The sequence below is a fragment of the Stegastes partitus genome, unplaced genomic scaffold, assembly GCF_000690725.1.
Source record: "Stegastes partitus isolate 25-593 unplaced genomic scaffold, Stegastes_partitus-1.0.2 Scaffold91, whole genome shotgun sequence".
In the NCBI taxonomy this organism is placed as follows: domain Eukaryota; kingdom Metazoa; phylum Chordata; class Actinopteri; family Pomacentridae; genus Stegastes; species Stegastes partitus.
The window spans coordinates 681,639-699,665 of NW_007577822.1; the positions used below are offsets into that span (position 1 = coordinate 681,639).

The 18,027-nt window shown below is 42.8% G+C and overlaps 1 protein-coding gene across 1 annotated transcript in view; it reads left to right on the forward strand.

The window, feature by feature from the left end:
- LOC103354000 (alsin-like) overlaps positions 1-17,649 on the forward strand; it is a 25,220-nt gene extending 7,571 nt beyond the window's left edge. The window contains exons 13-41 of the mRNA XM_008277224.1: positions 119-215; positions 500-577; positions 726-935; positions 1,465-1,636; positions 1,749-1,944; positions 2,740-2,805; positions 3,164-3,323; positions 3,507-3,638; positions 5,000-5,128; positions 5,382-5,405; positions 6,825-6,898; positions 7,564-7,630; positions 7,754-7,932; positions 8,379-8,444; positions 8,704-8,802; positions 9,089-9,253; positions 9,611-9,722; positions 10,871-10,948; positions 11,108-11,244; positions 11,907-12,062; positions 12,651-12,765; positions 13,161-13,318; positions 14,009-14,107; positions 14,208-14,393; positions 14,564-14,609; positions 14,773-14,834; positions 15,174-15,323; positions 15,684-15,780; positions 16,788-17,649. Coding sequence (XP_008275446.1) covers positions 119-215; positions 500-577; positions 726-935; positions 1,465-1,636; positions 1,749-1,944; positions 2,740-2,805; positions 3,164-3,323; positions 3,507-3,638; positions 5,000-5,128; positions 5,382-5,405; positions 6,825-6,898; positions 7,564-7,630; positions 7,754-7,932; positions 8,379-8,444; positions 8,704-8,802; positions 9,089-9,253; positions 9,611-9,722; positions 10,871-10,948; positions 11,108-11,244; positions 11,907-12,062; positions 12,651-12,765; positions 13,161-13,318; positions 14,009-14,107; positions 14,208-14,393; positions 14,564-14,609; positions 14,773-14,834; positions 15,174-15,323; positions 15,684-15,780; positions 16,788-16,826 — 3,349 coding nt within the window. The 3' untranslated portion in view covers positions 16,827-17,649. The remainder of the gene's footprint in view (positions 1-118; positions 216-499; positions 578-725; positions 936-1,464; positions 1,637-1,748; positions 1,945-2,739; positions 2,806-3,163; positions 3,324-3,506; positions 3,639-4,999; positions 5,129-5,381; positions 5,406-6,824; positions 6,899-7,563; positions 7,631-7,753; positions 7,933-8,378; positions 8,445-8,703; positions 8,803-9,088; positions 9,254-9,610; positions 9,723-10,870; positions 10,949-11,107; positions 11,245-11,906; positions 12,063-12,650; positions 12,766-13,160; positions 13,319-14,008; positions 14,108-14,207; positions 14,394-14,563; positions 14,610-14,772; positions 14,835-15,173; positions 15,324-15,683; positions 15,781-16,787) is intronic.
- The last annotated feature ends 378 nt before the right edge of the window (positions 17,650-18,027 follow it).

An 18,027-nucleotide genomic window follows, 5' to 3' on the forward strand; every position in this document is an offset into this window, starting at 1 on the left:
GCTAATTATGAAGAGTTTCATCATATAGTCATTTTATAATAAAATAGTAAAATAACTGTCAGAAGCAATGCATTATACCCTCAAGACCAGAGCTAACTGTGTGTACATGTGTGTCCAGACTCCAGCCGCTGTGCATCAAGTCTTTAACAGGCGAGGAGGTGATTAAAGTCGCTGCTGGGTCGCACCATTCGCTGGCTCTCACCGCTCAGTGCCAGGTAACAAACACACAGCATGTGCACACACACACACAAAGTAACACAATGATACGATTCCCTTTCCTGACACACGTCTCCTGACGCTGCTTCTTTATCATCACAAATACATGCCTCATCCAGACCTCGAAGTCTCATCTGAAGCTTAAAATCAAATCTTACGGAGCACACAGAAGACGTGAAGATTTGCTAAAATGTTCTCAAAGCTTAAAAGTCAGATTGTCTTTACGAACATAAGTGCATGAGTGTGCACACGTACACACAGCAGCTGTCCTCGTGTGTTGCAGGTGTACTCGTGGGGCAGCAACATGTGTGGACAGCTTGGTCATGTCAACAGTCCTGTCACTGTGCCTCAGCAGGCCAAGGTATGGTCAGCTGTCTGTCATCTTAATATTTAGCCAAAGATTTATTCATTTATACTCATTTTTCTTTTTAGTAACATGTGATTGGAAAGTTTAGTGCCAGCAGTGTCCCAATGCCACTGTGTCTTTTGTTTCTGGTGGCCCTCTACAGCTGTCCGACGGTCTTCGCGTTTGGAACCTATCAGCTGGCCAGAGCCACTCGCTGCTCCTAGCCGATGGCGACTGTGTTCAGCCAGTGCTGCTGTACTGCGGCCAGCAGCAAGAGTCAGCGCAAAGTGAAAGAGGACAACTGAGCCAGAGGTCACCCAGAAGGTCGGAGAGTTTTACCGTCAGACCCACCCTGCTCCCCTTCTGCATTGAGGTTTGTTGGCTGAAAACACAATTAAGGAGGATGATGGGTGGAGCATTTTTCCCATTTAACCAGCAGAGCGTTTTTGTTTTTATATATTATTTAATATGGTTAAGATACAAAAAAGTAGGCTTCTAAAGTAATTTGTATAGTAATGGAGGGAGTCTATCTTCAGAAAACAGACACAGGCTTGTAAAATGAAGAGACGGCTGTTATTTCTAAATCTGGTGAACAAAAGGAAAAAAATCAGAAGAAGCTGAGAACACAGAGGAAGCATCAAAAACAATGAAGATTAAAAAAAATAGAATAACAGATCATTAAGGCACAACGTACACAGTCACATCCTCCAAGGGATTTTAAACTCTAAAATGTGTCATAGAACAGTGTATTGAATCCAGTGTTATTTGTTTTGGTATAATTTCCATTTTGGATGCAGTTTTGCAGAGGAAAGGAAAGTTCCCTCCACATTCTGGCCATACCTACATCTTACTCTATGTTTATGTGTAACCTAAACACCACCTTCCTCCTGTTCTCTGTGCAGATGGGCTACATCAGCAGTGTGTGCAGCGGTGGTCAGACCTGTACAGTGCTGACGGACCACAACGTCATGGGTTTCATCTCCGCCATCCATGAGCTGGCCTCCAGGGAGAGACAGTTCTACTGCTGGCTGAGCAGCATCAGGAAGGTCCTGCTCACTCCAGTGCGTAACAGAGGTGGGAGGGTCTCTCTGTGATAACAAGCACGATTAGAGCATCTGACAGCGAAAGCATCAACGAGCGCTCGTACGAATCAGTGTCTGTGTGTGCATATGTGTCTCATCTACAGAGAGTGTGTGTCCAGCGTTAGGCGAGCAGTGCACTCATCTCTTCTTCTCTCTCTGTGAGAGCTTTGTTCACTTGAGCACCCTGATTGGTCGACACGCCACGTCACTCAGCTACTTCCTGCATGACGTTCAGGGTGGTGATGTCACTTCTCTGCCCTTGCTGACACACACTGAGTTTTTCCTGGACACTTACAAAAAGTAAGGTTTTTGTCTCAAGAAACGGTGCTGTGTTTTCCTCCTTCCCTCTGTCGTGATGTTTTTCTAACAAATATACTGTTTTTAATTTAAATAAGATGTAAGATAAGCCTTGCTATGCCCTTTAAAACATGTATGAGTAATTTAAAATTGTTTTGTTTGTTTGTTTTGCTTATTTTTCTTTTACATTACATTGCAGTAATTTCATTTTCATGCTCCATTGTTTGAACAAATTCTCAATATCACTTAATTTTCGTTTCTGCTTTTTGATGTTTTCAGTTCTTTTATGATGTTTTTGTTCTGTCTTCTCTCTTTGGATTAATTTCTCATCCAACTTCTTTTCTTGAAGTAGAATAACTTTATTTTTTACTGAAACTGTACCGTTTCTCACATTTAGATTTTAGAAATTGCAGATAAGGCTCGACTAAATCCCTGCTTTTATTTCATTTTTTATGTTAGTTACTACTTGCTTGCATATCAGTATAGGCTTCTTTTTATACAAGGCTTGTTTTTTCTTTCAGTTTCATAATTTATGCAGTTACTAATCTCACACAGGTTTACGGTGGGACAGTGTCACTACAACAACTATGACTAAAGCTTAAAAATTTCTGTTGACATCAGAGAGGAGTGAAGGGCTGATGGGGAATCTTTAAACATGTTTTCATTAGTGAGAATACCTCTGATGGAGTGTACAAGCTGCTCCTACCAAAAGACTTGAAAGTTCACTTGACATTGTTATACTGGATGTGAATTAAAAGAAAACTCCTAATTAAAATTTCTCCCTGTCTGACTCTGTAGGTATTGTTCTGCACTCGGTGACTTCCAAGTAATGGGCGGCTTCCAATCACTTCATAAACTCTCACTGTAAGCTTTTTTTGTTTTTTTTCTTCTTTATTTATTTTTGCCCTCACTGAAGTAGTTCTGCTCGTCTCGCTTGGCCTTGCCCCGGAGAAAACACAGACTCCTCATTTGCATTAATGAGACCTCAGCAGGGTTCCGGCAGCAGCGTAAATTAATTGGCAGCAAATTAAAATTAGCAAATTAGCGGGAAAAGATCCGCTGTTGATGTTGATGGTCGTGGTCGTACTAAATTCCCAGTTCTTCTGTGTTTTTTTTCCTCAAAGCAAACTAGAAGCGCCTAACACATCCCAGACACAGGACGATGCTGATAATTGAGTCCTAAGAGCGTCTTTGTCTCTCTTTTCTCTGTGTTTCTGTTCAGCGAGTGTTTGGGCTCTCAGTGGACTCAGCTCGCTCAGCTGTGTGTGTCAGACCAGCCCGTCAGTGGCGACGTTGATCTGGTCTCACTGCTGTACTGGCCTCTGCAGCAGCTCCACCAGTACAGCCGAGTCCTGCTCAAACTGGCGTCCTGCTACGATGTGGTGAGGATGAAGCGCTCTGCTCTTTTCATGGCTCGTTTCACTCAAACACTAGTTTGATTCTTCTTCTCTTTCACGTCCTATTCCCTCTTTTGGTTTTCACGTATGAGTAATTTGGTGATTATTGCGATCACTGGCTATGAGATGCTGCCCCGTCATTGTCTCTCCCTCTTTGTCTCCCCGTAGTTAACTGTAGAGTATCAGTCGCTCCATCAGGGCTTCAGTCAGTTCGAGTCCCTGTCTTCATCCCTGCTGAGAAGGAAAAAGGAGGCTGAAACCACCTTCATCTTCTGGAAGACCCACTCTGGCAAAACCACAGTGAGCACGCCTCTTTGTTATGTTTTTAAAACCTGCAGTTTCTCTTTTGTGGCAAAACCTTCAGTCAGAAGTGATACGCATCAGACAGTTTGCTCTACTCTGGGGTCTGAAGCTACAGCAGCAGCCGTGCTCATGTCACTACTCGGGGCTAACAGCATTCCTGGCAGGGCTCTCTGTGCTCCTCTTCAAGCTGAGCTTACTCACAAAGAGAGTTTCTTTGCTCTGGACAGTGTCTATAATGCATTTCTGTAATCCCAACTGTCTGCTGCCGCCATCAACAAGCTTTACCAGTCAGGTCAGGAGTTCCCAAACTTTTTAGCCCCCGACGCCAAACATACCAATAATCTCTCTGTTCCTGGAGATACTTGAAGCATATAAACACTATGCACAACCACTAATAGGTCTATCCAAACAAAGGCATAACGACAACACAAAGAATACAACAACCTATCAACCATACAGTATTTTATAATATAGGCTAGTAGCAGAAGATCCGTTTTATTTTTATTATTTAATGTATAATGAAATTGCACGACTTCGCTCCTTATATAAAAATAATAATTATAAATAGCAGTAATATAGATATGTACAGAAAATATAGCAAAATAAAAATATCAGTCACAGTCATCTGCATAAACTGTAGTACAGTGTAAACATATAGTATGTAGAAGCATTTTTTTTTATTTATCATTTGGAACAATTATTAGTAAAATATGTGATTTCCAATTGTTCTTGGATTTTATTTGATTTCTGGCATTAATCTTGCAGCCCCTTCCCCCTGATCTAGGGAACAGTTAATGGTGAAAGCTGGGTTAAAATCTGCAACTGTTATGAAGCAAAATCTGCACCACAAGGGACAAAAATGTCACGGGGTGGTTTTGTATTTGTTAACGGTCCACTGGATGCAATAATCTAACAAGAAGCAAGGATAAATGTACAAAATATGTCAGCGCTATTCTCATATGATGTTTCCAGAATGGAAGCAGTGATATGCAGGTAAAAGTACATTTGATTAAATTGCATTTGTGAAACTGTTGATTGTCTTTATAGGATCATTTTCTAGAGTGGAACAGAAAGTCTAGAGGTGGTAATCTGTAGACGCAGCATGTTCCTTAATGGATGCAGCAGTTTAGTTAAAGTACAACGAGCAGTTTGTCGGACTTTGTAGAGTCGATAGTTGAGGGGGCAGGCAGGAGGCAGGAGGAGGGAGAGAGGGCATGACATGCAACAGAGAACAGGAATTGAACCGTGGAAGTTGCGGCTACGTGGCATTTGCTGTAACTGTTTGTCTCCCAGAATGCTCCAGTTTGTCATTTTGTAATTACTGAAATGTGTGTTGTGTTGTTTTTTTTGTTATTCAGGAGGTTCTGCGTCTCCCACGGCGCCGTGTGGTTTGTGAGAGCAGCAACAGATCTCTGACTCTTCAGAACGCCGGTCGCTTCTCCAACCACTGGTTCATACTGTTTAATGATGCACTGGTGCACACACAGGTACACGGACGCAGAAAGATGTTTGTTCTTATGTGTCGACAGCATTCTAAACATGCCTAAGCTGCTCCGTAATAGGACAGGGTTGAGCAGAGCGTGATGGGATCTTTTTAAAAGCTTTTAACGTAAACATCGTCTTATCTAACAATGTACAGCAACACACGCTGTTTACATTAGAGACAGGTGTGTTTCTGGACATCTCCCTTTATCTGCGGATGGCACTGACATGTGTGCGTTGTGTCTTTCATTCACTCAGGGTACGATTCCCTCTCAGAACTTTGTAAGTATGTCTGGCATTAGTTCACCTGACTTCACCTCCAACCTGTTTATCCTACACTTCAGGTGCAGCAGCGTCAGTGGGCTGGTCTCTGCTCAATGCTTCTGCTCAGACAGGCTGAATGGGATTTGAAGACAAATAAATAGACGTAACACAGGACAGCCTGCGTGATACAGATAATATTGCAACCCGAAACCCAGTAGCTTTTAGTATCTACTGATTCAGATTCTTCAGTTATTAGGTTCACTTAGCGACGACTACTGCAACTAATAATAATAATAAGAGGAAGAACTAAAAGAAAACAACTCAGAATTGTGTTATTCTGGGGCATTTCTCATCATTTTTCCACTACATATACACTATGAGGGCAGAATTAATTGCATATCATACTGTGGCCTTCAGCAGTGCAGATGTCCTGTGTTAGCGTTTATTTTATGCATGTTCTTCTCATGGCTAACTCTGTCCGAGCTGAACTGGAGCTGCTGCCAAACAGGCTGCTGTGTGTGATTTGGGTTTAGAAGTGTTTCCAACATTAGTTAGTGGAAAACAAACAGCTGCAGTCGCTCATAGCATGCAAGATGCATCTCACTGCTGGGCTCTAGCTTTGAAATGCTTCTGATCCACGAGATAACATCACAAGCTCCAAACAAGGAGACATTACTGTCACGGGTTGGCGTCTGACGGCTTCTTCATACTTGGAGGATAAAGTGTTTACTGTTACCTTGTCCTGTGTGTGTCTCTCAATGCTTGGGTTTGTTTTAGCGTAGAACAGTTTGCTGTGGATACCCCAGACCACCTACTTGGGTTTTGTCTTCCTCTCTGTGTGGTGTGGTGACAGATAGTGGTGACACCTGTCCTCTCTCTTTCTCTCTCTGTGGTTTTGGCTTCATGTCCTATGTTGTGCATTATAGTGTGGATGCTGTGTTTTGTATGCATTTGCCTGCAAACTCAGACAATATTAAGTTAAACTGGAAGGAGCAGAGGGTTTACACTAAATAAAAACATAAGAAGGCAGCCTTTGTGCTACCTTGTTTCAGTATAAAGTGAAAATCACATTTTTTTCAAATGTATGCTGTGGAAACGGCTCAAAAGGCCGTGAAGGAAACTGTTCCTGCAATGGAGAAGCGGCGCACACTGACTAGACCGTTTCATATCCCATAAACATGTAAAACTGAAATGACACGGACAGTTTTTTGGTGGAACTTCCTTAATTTACACTCAAAAGAAAACCACAGTTATGCATCAAGAGGTCAATCTATTGTTCATCCTCCCCTTTCACACGAGCAGTCTGGATGTGGTAACCTCTGATGATGCGAGTTTTGTAATGCCAGAATATTGCGATGTTGTCTAACGTGGGAGTTGCCGAGAAATCGTGAGGAAATGCGCTGCTCTCACTCTTCTTGCTGGTTTGTGTCTCTGCAGTTCTCCACGCATCACATCTATCCTTTGACTTGTTTGTGGGTGAAACCAGTCACTGAAGACAGCAGCAGCGGACTGTGAGTTTGTTGTCGTACAAGTCCAAACTACGAACATCAAAGCAGACGTGACAAACGCAAATAACAGTTAATGGATGTGACAGAAAATCGGTAAAACATTGGTGTTTAAAACGATTGATAATGAAGATGTGGAGCTCACATCAACAGATCAATTTTTGCAATGTTATAGCCTCAGTACAAACACAGACACAGTGTGACATCTGGAGGGGCCTTTTTTATATGTTGAATTTAGCACTTAGAAAGTCCATCGTCGGTTATTGGTTTGTCTGTAGATGGAGCTGAGGCTGGTCAGACAAGCAGCTAACAATAAAGCAGGATACAAACCAATTTAATCACGATATAGATTTTTTTTCCTGTTTTATAGATTTTTCCGTTCAAACATTTCCCCCAGAGGCACATGTTGGTGAAGTGAACTTAGTTCTTTTTTCTTTAATGAACATTTATTTGCCTTTTTTGAGCTATTATCTCGTAGCCTGTAGATGAACGGCATCTTAAGACACTGGAACTGCAGTCAGTGCAGCGTTTAAGGAGCAATGGTCGATGTCAATTGTGGGATTTACAACCGGCCTGCTTGTTTTTTGTGCCTTGTCACATCTTATCATCTTGTTTAGCTTTTTTGTGAAACATACAAATTAATTATTGTGACGCTTTCTGCATATTTTCAGCTACGCCATCAAAGTAACATGTCCAGAGGAAAGTTTCACCCTGGTGGCCTCAACGCCACAGGAAAAGGTGCGTTTACTGTTTCTACACTTACCAAGAACAGCTCGTATTGGGAAAATGTTTTTAAGATTGTTGGACACTGAACCCCGTTGACCCTTCTCTTTCCTCAAAAGCATACTTCTGTCTCTGCAGAACAAGTGGCTCAGATCTCTGAACCAGGCGGTGGATCAGGTGCTGGGCGGTGGAGGTCAGGGGTCGTCGCCCGGGGTGACCGCGATGTCCCGCAAGGCCTCCTACACGTTCACCGGAGATGAGCGGTTCAGAGACGCTCAGTACACCGGCAGCTGGCTCGCGGGCCGGGTTCACGGCAGGTTAGGGGGATATATTTGGTTGTTTTTTGTGTGTGTAGGGTCGCCTGAAGAACGCTTGTGTTACCGTGTGTTCATAAAATGTGCTGCTTTTTGGCGTTCTCTTGAAACTTTTAGAATATAAAGAAAAAAAAATGTTCCCTGCTTATACCACACAGTAATTGTATACAACACAAAGCAGAATACGCTCAGTTATTTTAGTTCTGCCGTCAAATCTCATCTCAGTAGACAATTGTGTGGCTCAAAGAGCAACACAGTGCAAATGTATAAATGAGCAATCAGAGTATATATGAAGGCAGTAATGATGTCAGTGAGTAGACGGTTTCCAGCAGAACTTCCCTGTCTAAACATTTGAATCAGTTTTATTATGCCTCTTTAAATACCCACATACAGTAAGAAGAAGCTAAATAGGAGTAGTTAAAAAGTAATATATATGTTTTACTTTACAGAGGAACCATGAAGTGGCCCGATGGACGGATTTACACCGGGAACTTTAAGAACGGACTGGAGGACGGGTCAGTACATTACCCTGGTGTGGTAGTAAAGATGAAACAGCTGGTTACTGAAGGATTTTGTTCTTTGCCGATATGAAACCTCTTCCTTATTGTAGAAGCACAAAATAGTGATTTTTACTGACCTAAATGTTCACCACACGTATGTTTCAGAATCTCTGAAATCAGATGCTTTTTACTAATTATGACTGTGGGAATAATGAGTGAGGATAAAAGGGTCGTCTCAGCATTTCTGTAAAAGGGTTTGTGTTTTTTTATTTAGCTATGGAGAGTGTATGATACCCAACAAAGTGCTCCATAGACCAGACACCTACCAAGGACAGTGGAGAGAGGGCAAGATCCATGGTTTCGGCAAGTACAAGTGAGTGTACCGTTTTCTGCAGTCTGTTCAGTTTGACAAAGGACAAATGACCTAAACTACATCGAGTACACACCCATGCAGAGGTAGCGTCTTCATCACCACAGTCACACTGCAAATTATAGACGTGTCTGGTGTTAAGTAGTAGTGTCTGTCACCAAGTCACAAGTCTGATTATCAGCGAGTTGGGTTACGAGTCAGTACAAGTAGAGCTATAGTATCACATCATGTCTCCACAGTGTTTTGTTTTGACTACCTGCTATTTATTTCTTCATGTCTGTGTGGTCAGGTATGCCAACGGCGAGGTGTACGAGGGCTGCTTCTGCGATGGGCAGCGCCACGGCTACGGCATGCTGAGCTCCGGTAAACTGGCCAGGACGTCCTCCAGCGTTTTTATCGGCCACTGGGTTCAAGACAGGAAGACGGGATACGGCGTCTACGATGACATCACCAGGTCCGAACAATGGCTCTGACTCAACCCGAGAAAAGACTCCTCCTCAGACACTGTGTAAAAGCTGGAGGTCTAGAAGTACAAGCTGTTTTTGGCAGTTTTCCTTTAAGATCGTTGTCCTATATCATCTCACAATATCAGGGAGAAACACTTGAGAGAAAAAGTGATCATGTTATCAAAACATCAAGCAAATTTGCATAATAGCTAAGATCAGAATTAATTTTTCTGATCAACAGTAGTTTTAAGTTGGCAATCAAAAGCATTTCAGTGTGACCGTATTGAAAATAATTTCTGCAAGCGATAGAAATGACCAAAGACACGCTGCTGTCACTGGTCTTGAATCTCATTTGTTTTTCCCAGAGGTGAGAAGTACATGGGACTGTGGCAGGACGACCAGCGGCATGGCAGCTCCGTGGTCGTCACCCAGTACGGCGTGTACTATGAAGGAACATTTAGAGAGAACAAGATGAGTGTAAGTGCAACCTTAAGGATTTACCTGCTGCTGCTCATGTGCATGTTTCGCTGCACAGCGATTCATTTGTGTTTGTTGACGAGGTTGTCTGTGTGGGTTTCAGCACCGTAAAGACAAAGTAGTTCTAGTGATGTGTATATGTTATTATATATTTGCAGTGAGTGTACAAATGTGTAAATGTTTATTAATATAAAATGGTCACAGACGGCTCTGGATTAAAGATTAAAGTTTAACAAATAAATTAGTTTTGTTTTAAAAAGTGTGTTTACGATAATACGAAACCTTAAACCTCAGATGATAGATTAAAGACATGTAATTAGCCACTTTGTAGTTTAATTGTTTATACCTATAAACATTCTAAAACACTGTATTTTTCCCTTAAACTACTGCATATCCTCTAAACTTCTTCTTCCAGCCTGTGAGCTTGTGAGGCTTTTGGCCAAGAGGGACTGATCCATGTCCCACAAACACATGCCAGAGAGGTTCTGAACCGCTCAGCCGATAGAGTCCGACAACAAGTTTCTCCTTTTGCTGCGCCACCTGTTTTTCCATGAGCAGAATCTGAATGTGTGCCACCCTCACTTCTGCGCCCATTAGATGACAAATCCAAACTCTCCAAACATGTCCTGACCATTTGCCGCAGACAATAAACGAGCCATCTGACAAAGCGTCTGTAGAGGCTGCCCAGTAGCTCAGTGTTTAGGGCACATACCACATGGGCACACATGCCTTCAACCATTAAGCCCCCAATTTGATTCCCAGAGAGCCTTTTCAGCTTGTCCTTCCTCTGCTGTGTTTCCCAACTGTCCCTCTCTCTACTGTATCAACCAAATAGAGGCGAAAATGCCCAGAATAATTTAAAAAAAGACTGTATATCTGTAATAGCTGTGACTAGAATATGTTTTTTACATCTATTGCCCCAGTGCAGTAAAGAAAAAATGTTCCTCATTTTCTTTCAAAGTCCTCTGAAACCTGAAGTCTTGTTGGAGATGCCAGGTATTCCTGAACCATGTCCAAGCTGCCTGAACAGAATCCACTTTGGAAATCCCAACTCGAGAGCTGTGGCTTTTTGTAGTGGATGAATCACCTGCAGACATACATCTGGCATTTAAAAAATATATATATTTTGTTTGTTTGTTTTCTGGCAGGGTCCAGGTCTGTTGGTGTCAGAGGACGACACGGTTTTTCACGGGGAGTTCTCTGACGACTGGACTGTCAACGGGAAGGTTCGACGCTATCTGTGTCCTTCTTTTGTTTGTGATTATTCTTTGTGTCCATGTGGGTGTTGGATCAGTGTCTGATGCTACTACAGATTACTTTAATGTTTCTAGTCACCGCCACAGTCACTAAATGTCATCTCATAAACACTCGTTGCTCTTCTTCAGGGTGTTCTGACCCTGCCCAACGGCGACTGTCTGGACGGCCTGTTCAGCGGCGAGTGGAACGCCGGGCTGAAGGTGGTCGGGACGTACACCAAACCAGGCGTCTGTGAAACTGACAGCAAAGACACAAACCGCCCGCAGTAAGTGTTGAGCTCATCTTCTGTCTAAGTGTGTTTAGGTTTGTGTTTGATGCTTTTTTATTGGCTTCATGCGTTCTGGTGTGTGTTCATCTATTGAGAGCAACACTGACAGGCTGACGGGATGTTTAGGCGTTAAAGTTAGGGGTAGGCAGTCATGTCGCAATTCAAGTAGTCTGAGAGGAAACCAGACTTTTGCACCTCCTTTTGACTCTTCTTCAAGCTTTAGAAAATCTAGTTTGTGACAGGAGACGTTTGTCGATCACAGGTCTTTTCTTAGACGAGGTGCTCAGAGTCACTGTCGTACAAACGCTTGTGAGTGTCGCAGTCAGGAGGCAGAAAGTCCAAAAGTCTCTGTTCCAGCAGCAGCAGCCACAGCCTACGCTTCAGAGCAACCAAAATGAAAGAAGACAGTTTTATCTAATCTTAGACTCAACCGTGGCAATTAAAGGGAATGTTTAATGACATAACAATCTGAATGACATGATAAGCTCCTGGGCTTCTCACCTGCACCTGCTTCTGTTCTGGTTTACCTGTGTGAAGCGTGTGCTCACCTGGTGGGAGGGGTTTAGGACGGACAGTGGAGAGCACTATTGATTTACGACAGACTTTAGTGTTAACTTGTGTTATTGTTTTAATAAATATGAAACTGTGTGCACATACAGCAGGTTGGGTCAGTACGTGATGCCTGCAGCTCAGCGGTGGACCTGCGTGTTTGATGAGTGTTGGAGTCGGCTGGGCTGTGAAGCTGCTGGCAGAGGAGACAGAACCACAGCCTGGGAGAACATCGCTGTTACGATCACGACTGCACGACGACAGAGGTAGACACACACACACAACCCTGAAACTAGGAAGTATTGTTCATAAAACAATCGATTCTGCATTAGAGTCTCAGCTTTACTTTAAATCAATCTGTGACGATAGCAAAAGAACCGTGAGGGAGATCTTTTATCACAGAACCACAATGAGTCTTAAAAACAGAAAAGCAAGGTTGCAGTTCACAAAATCACACAAAAGGAGGCTGATAGAATTCTGTGTACGATGGGAAGATTAAATGAAAGTCGACCTTTGTCAGGATTATAGAAAGCAAAAAGGAGCAGCCGATGATCCAAAGCACCACCTCATCCGTCAAACGTGGCGGTTGAGGCAATTAAACTGCCACACTGGCATTTATAGATATGTGTTGAAAGGCCTATATATGCCACACAGATAAAATTATGTAAACCTTTTCAAAATAAAGCTGAGACTTTAATGTAATGTTTATTTTAAGCTGAATGTGCCGAAGCTACGAGCCTGAAGAACAAAGATGGAACTCTGCAAATACTTGCAGTCTCTGCAGAGGCACTAATCCTCTCTTATATATACAGTTGTCAACTTAAATAAATGAACGTCTGTGTGTACGTTTGCAGCCCAGACCTCAGCAGGTCTCACACCAAAGTGCTGGAGAGTCTGGAGTTTATTCCTCAGTATGGAGAACCAGTCACTACTGCAAACTATGACAGCATACGAAGATACCTCACGAAGGTAGATGATGTTCTTTGTGTAAAACTCAAACTCTCTGTGTGTCTTTGTCTTTATCTACGTGTTGAACTGTGTCGGTGAGGGCAGACTGAATTACAGAAGCACCATAAACTGCATCTTCCAAAATAACAACAACATAATCAGAACAAATCTGAATCAGTAACTCTGAAATCGTTCACTTTCATGACGGTCATATTGACTGTTATTATCAGACTGCACTCATTTTGGTGAGATGGAGGTAATAAACTGCCGACATGCAGGTAGATAATCTGTTAATGAGAAGAGGTGAAGGTGGACCCTCTGTGACTGATGCTACCCCAACAAAAGCAGATGCTGCCTTAATCTTGGACAGCTGTCAGTGTTCATCTGTGTGTATGTGTGGCCTGTGTTCACGTCAGGCGTGTGAGACGCCCCACCACCCTCTGGGCTGGCTGGTGGAGACGCTGGTCACGGCCTACAGGATGACCTACGTCGGCGTGGGGTCCAACCGCAGGCTGATCCGGCAGGCGGTCCAAGAGGTCCTGGCCTACCTCACACACTTCTACAGCATCGTCAGGTAGATTCACCTCCTCAGCGCTCTGTCTTTATTATGGGACCCTCAGGTTGACTCTCAGCAAATTCTGTATACATAACACTGAGACTGTAGAAACCCACCTGGCTCTGATGTTACTGAGAGTTGTAGGCTTCTCAGACACGATGTCTGCTGGTGGGAGGGAAATACTGACACGTTTCAATAGTTGGCAATTCTCAGGACTCGTCTTTGCTCTGTATTTGTTGTGTAAAAGTGCTTAAAAAATTATATTAACATGTGAAAAAGAAACCTATCATTTTTGCAACAATGCTAAAGTCTAACAGGTTTATTATTGCACTTCAGGCATCAAAACACAGGGAAGAAATGAAGATATAATTTGCAAAAACATAACTCCATCTTCACAAACCTTCAGAAAACCCACTTTTCCATCGTCTACCTGAGACGACATCAATCAAACTTAAGTTATCTCTATTTTTCGTGTCATTTCCACTGAGTCAGATCCACTCAGCTTCAGTTTCATTGATTTTATCTCAAGCAAACAACAAAAAAATAAGTTTTCTGAAAATCTCCAAAAATGGAATTATCTGTTTTTGCAAGTGAACTCTTCACATTCTGAATAAATATAATTAAAAGTAGTATATATTTAAATATAGATATCTTTAACTTAGCCTAAAAGTCTAGTTAGTAAATGTGAGTTTAATATCCCGCCTCCAGGTTTCTGTTTCCCGGGTTACCAGAGGACGGCGGTGTGATCCCAGAACCTCCTTCCTCTCCAACCAGAAGTCGACACAACTCTAACAGAGCAGAGTACGAGTGAGTGTCGACACACACGTATATCATATGGAAATAGACCTGAATGCAGTGATGGTTATCTTTACGTACTTCTCTCCTCCACCTCCTCCTTGTCCTCCAGCTCTGTGGTGGTGGTGGTGAGCTGCTCCTCTCTGCTCCTCCCTCTGCTGCTCCCCCGGCTCTATCCTCCTCTCTTCACTCTGTACTGTCTGCAGGAGGAGCAGGAGGAGGCCCAGTACTGGGACCGCATCCTCCGACTCAACAAGCAGCCCGACCAGTCGCTGCTCAGCTTCCTGGGGGTGCAGGAGTGAGTGTGCACACGCAGAACTTCTAAACAGTGTTCAGTTTACTGTTTTAGTCATTGGTAGCCTCCATCTTAAATACACTAGAAGTTTCCTCACTTTGAAGATTTCATTGATTTGTCTGACGTTTGTTCATTATGCATTTTAGCAGTTATACTTTTTTTCTCTCTTGTAGGAAGTTCTGGCCGCTCTGGATGTCGATTCTGGGGGAGAAGAAGCAGGTCCGATACTATTTTTTTTTCTCTCCTTCTATATCTTTTCTCCATACTTGTGTCCACGTCCAGCCCTTTCCTCCACTAGTTATGTACGATGTTAGAATGTGCTGCGTGTGTTTGCAGCTCTCATGTCGTCCTCTGTAACTGGTTCTCTCTACTTTCATCACAGATCGTGTCCAGCAGTAAAGACGCCTGTTTTGTTTCTTCTGTGGAGACACTCCAGCAGATCAGGTAGCTGTCATGTGACTTGGAACGACAAGTCACTGAATCGTACTTCCCCTGATATGTCATTACACAGAGGATGTGCATGAAGACCCTCGGAGCTCTCATTCATTAATACAGCAGATTAGCTTGGAGGAGTTGTGTGTGTCTTTGTTCCTATTAAAGCCTGTCGAGGATCGCTTAGTTCAGTTTGGTTTTGGTGGATGTAATGGTGCTTCATAATGGATTGTTAAGGAAAAGGCTGTAAAGATTATTTGCCACACATAATCTGTATCTTCCCACAGTACACTGTAAATTAAACAACTGGATGTCATTATTATTGTTACATGCGTCCTCCTCTGCACACAGCACCACATTCACTCCGTCAGACAAACTCGTGGTCATTCAGAAGACGTTTGAGGAGCTGACCCAGGAGGTGAAACCTATGCTGGACGGGAACTTCCTCTGGTGCATGGACGACCTGTTCCCGCTCTTCCTCTATGTGGTGCTCAGAGCGAGGTTTGTTATCACACACACACACACACACACACACACACACACACACACACACACACACACACACACACACACACACACACAGTAGGTGTCTTACTGTCTTATTCTTGCTGTTGTTCGTATTACATGTTTGGATTTATGCTCATACGGTTTGACGGTTTAGTTAAACGTGTCCAATTTTTAGAGGTCAAATTAAAATCTCACTGCTATGAAGACAGGTTAGAAGTATATTCAGGTGGTTGATATTAACAACTCATTTTAACTACAGAGCTTCTGTATCCTGACGTGAAACTCAAGGTGATGAACGGACAGACTGCAGGCTGGTGACTGTACATTCTGTGTTCTTGGTGCTCTGCTCTTCAGGATCAGGAACTTGGGAGCTGAAGTCAGTCTGATAGAAGATCTGATGGATCCCAACCTTCAGCACGGAGAGATGGGGCTGATGTTCACGACACTGAAGGTGGGACGACGTTACAAACACACACCAGACACCCACAGTAACACGGTGAAGCCTGAGAGAACAGTATCATGTTACATTTGTTATGAATTTACTCCATTCTCGTACAATCATTTCTCTCTTTACCTCTTAATATTAGAAAACTACTCTTTAAACAAGTTAGAAGCTCAAGAACAGTTCCTTTGTTTTTAAAGTTATTAAATACTAAAAATATCCGACTAGAAACCTTCTTGTTTTGTGTTGGACCTCAGAGCTTCACACTCCACCTCCTTAGCTTTGGGAAATGCTTCAGGCCCTTTCTAGCATCTGGAACTAACATACATTAACTAAATATCATCACTGCATTCCTGATTTCCTACTTTTTTTTTCACATTTTTCACTGTTACATGCACAATTGGTTTTTACTTAGTCATACTATCGCACCTTAAACTTTCCCCGTCTTGCTCGTTTACCCGTCGCCGTCTGCAGTGCGGTATGAGCCGTCCTCTGTCTCAGCAGCTCAAACTTGTTTACGCTCATGCAAGATACTGTGACATATGGGAAGTATCTTCTGCTGTGCAGAGGATTGTGGGTCAGAATAGCCAGAAAAAAAACATACTGACTTGCATACTGCAAAATGCAACCAGATGTTGCAGGACATCCTGGTGTTTTTTTTTTTTTTACTGCATTTGAGATATTATGTGTTGGGACTTGTAAATCTGTTTCTGGCACATTTTATAGGTTGGTATTATTGATACTGGAACCTGCCCAGTCCCTGGTTTCTCTGGTTGACGTGCATGTTTGGTCGTCATGAGAATTTCTTGACCCACTTACAATGTTCTTGTGGTGGAAATTTCTATTTGTTTGATTTTTATGACTGTCCATGACTTGTTTTATCACTGATCTGGATAGAATTACACATTCCTCTGTTATTTTAGTTATTCATTCACTGATAGTCGACCTAGTTTGGCTAGTTAACCCAACCTGTCACCACGTCAGCTCTCCAACATGTCCACGTGCTTCTTCTGCAGGCCTGCTTCATCCAGATCCAGCAGGAGTCGACTGCATAAGAACAGACAGGAAGTGACTTTACAGCTTCTGGACGTGGAAACAGCAGAAACCAGCCAAACTACCAGACACAGTGGAAGGAGGAGAGAGAGGTATTCCTTCACCTTCTGCTGAACACAGGACGTCTGACGCTCAGCTCGCCGTGGATCCTTCTGGTATGTTTCTCCACATCAGAGGTCACTGTTCAGAGGAAAGTAGCACATCGCCCTCTTCTGGACGTATCACAGAACTGCAGTATCGTCTTCGTCGTGCTTTCGTAAAACATCCGTTCAGTTTCCATTTCGGAGTTCAGCAAAATTCACAAAACTATTTAATGAACTTTTTCACAAAGGTGCAATTTATATTATTTTACAGTTTTTCCCTGAATGGGAATTCAATAGATGTACATTAAGGACGCCGTGAGATGTTTTAATGTACGTTTTCTGTTTCATCTGCTTTCTGTGGAGCCTCTTGGCAACGATAGCTGCTGGATTACTGAAACATGGAAGGTCAGGGCCTCATATATAAATATTTCTCTACGTGCCAAAATCACCTCAAAGGGAACTTAAACGTTTTAAAAGCTGTAGTCGCTGTTTAATTTCACTGAAACCAACCAAGTAACGTGATCGCAAGTATTTTCTTAACAGCAGATTAAGGCTTAAAAGTGGAGTCAGTGATTCTAATTCAACTCAGCGTTTGTTAAATTCAGTTCATATCTCCTCACCGTCTGCCAGCTGTCTGGTCTGTGTGCACTGAAAAATAACCCACTGTTCAGACACAGTAAACTGGAAACGAACACGGTGGCTCAGGCTGATCCACACAAGCATGTTCAGGAGCAAGAGGGACGGTCAGCATCCCAGACTCCACGTAGAAATGATTAAGGACTATTTAAAGCAGCCCACGGTGCAGGAACATGGTGAAACTGCACATAATAGCTGCAGTTTTATGACATTTTTTTTGCAGTGGTTGGTTGTTGAGACAGAAACTGACTGAAATGTGTGCGTTTGGATTTGTAGAACAGAAAAGATTTTAGTTTTTTTTGCATTTAAGCTTGATTTAAGCACAGTTTCTTTAGCATTTTACAGAGCGATTTGAGCAATTCCTTTCCGAATGCCTGCAGGAGACAGAGGTTGAGCACAGCTGGATGTGACTGAGCCTCCTCTGGCTCATCTGTCAGCAGCTGGACAGTAGACTGTGTGAGAGGTTTTAACTAAATGAAACTAA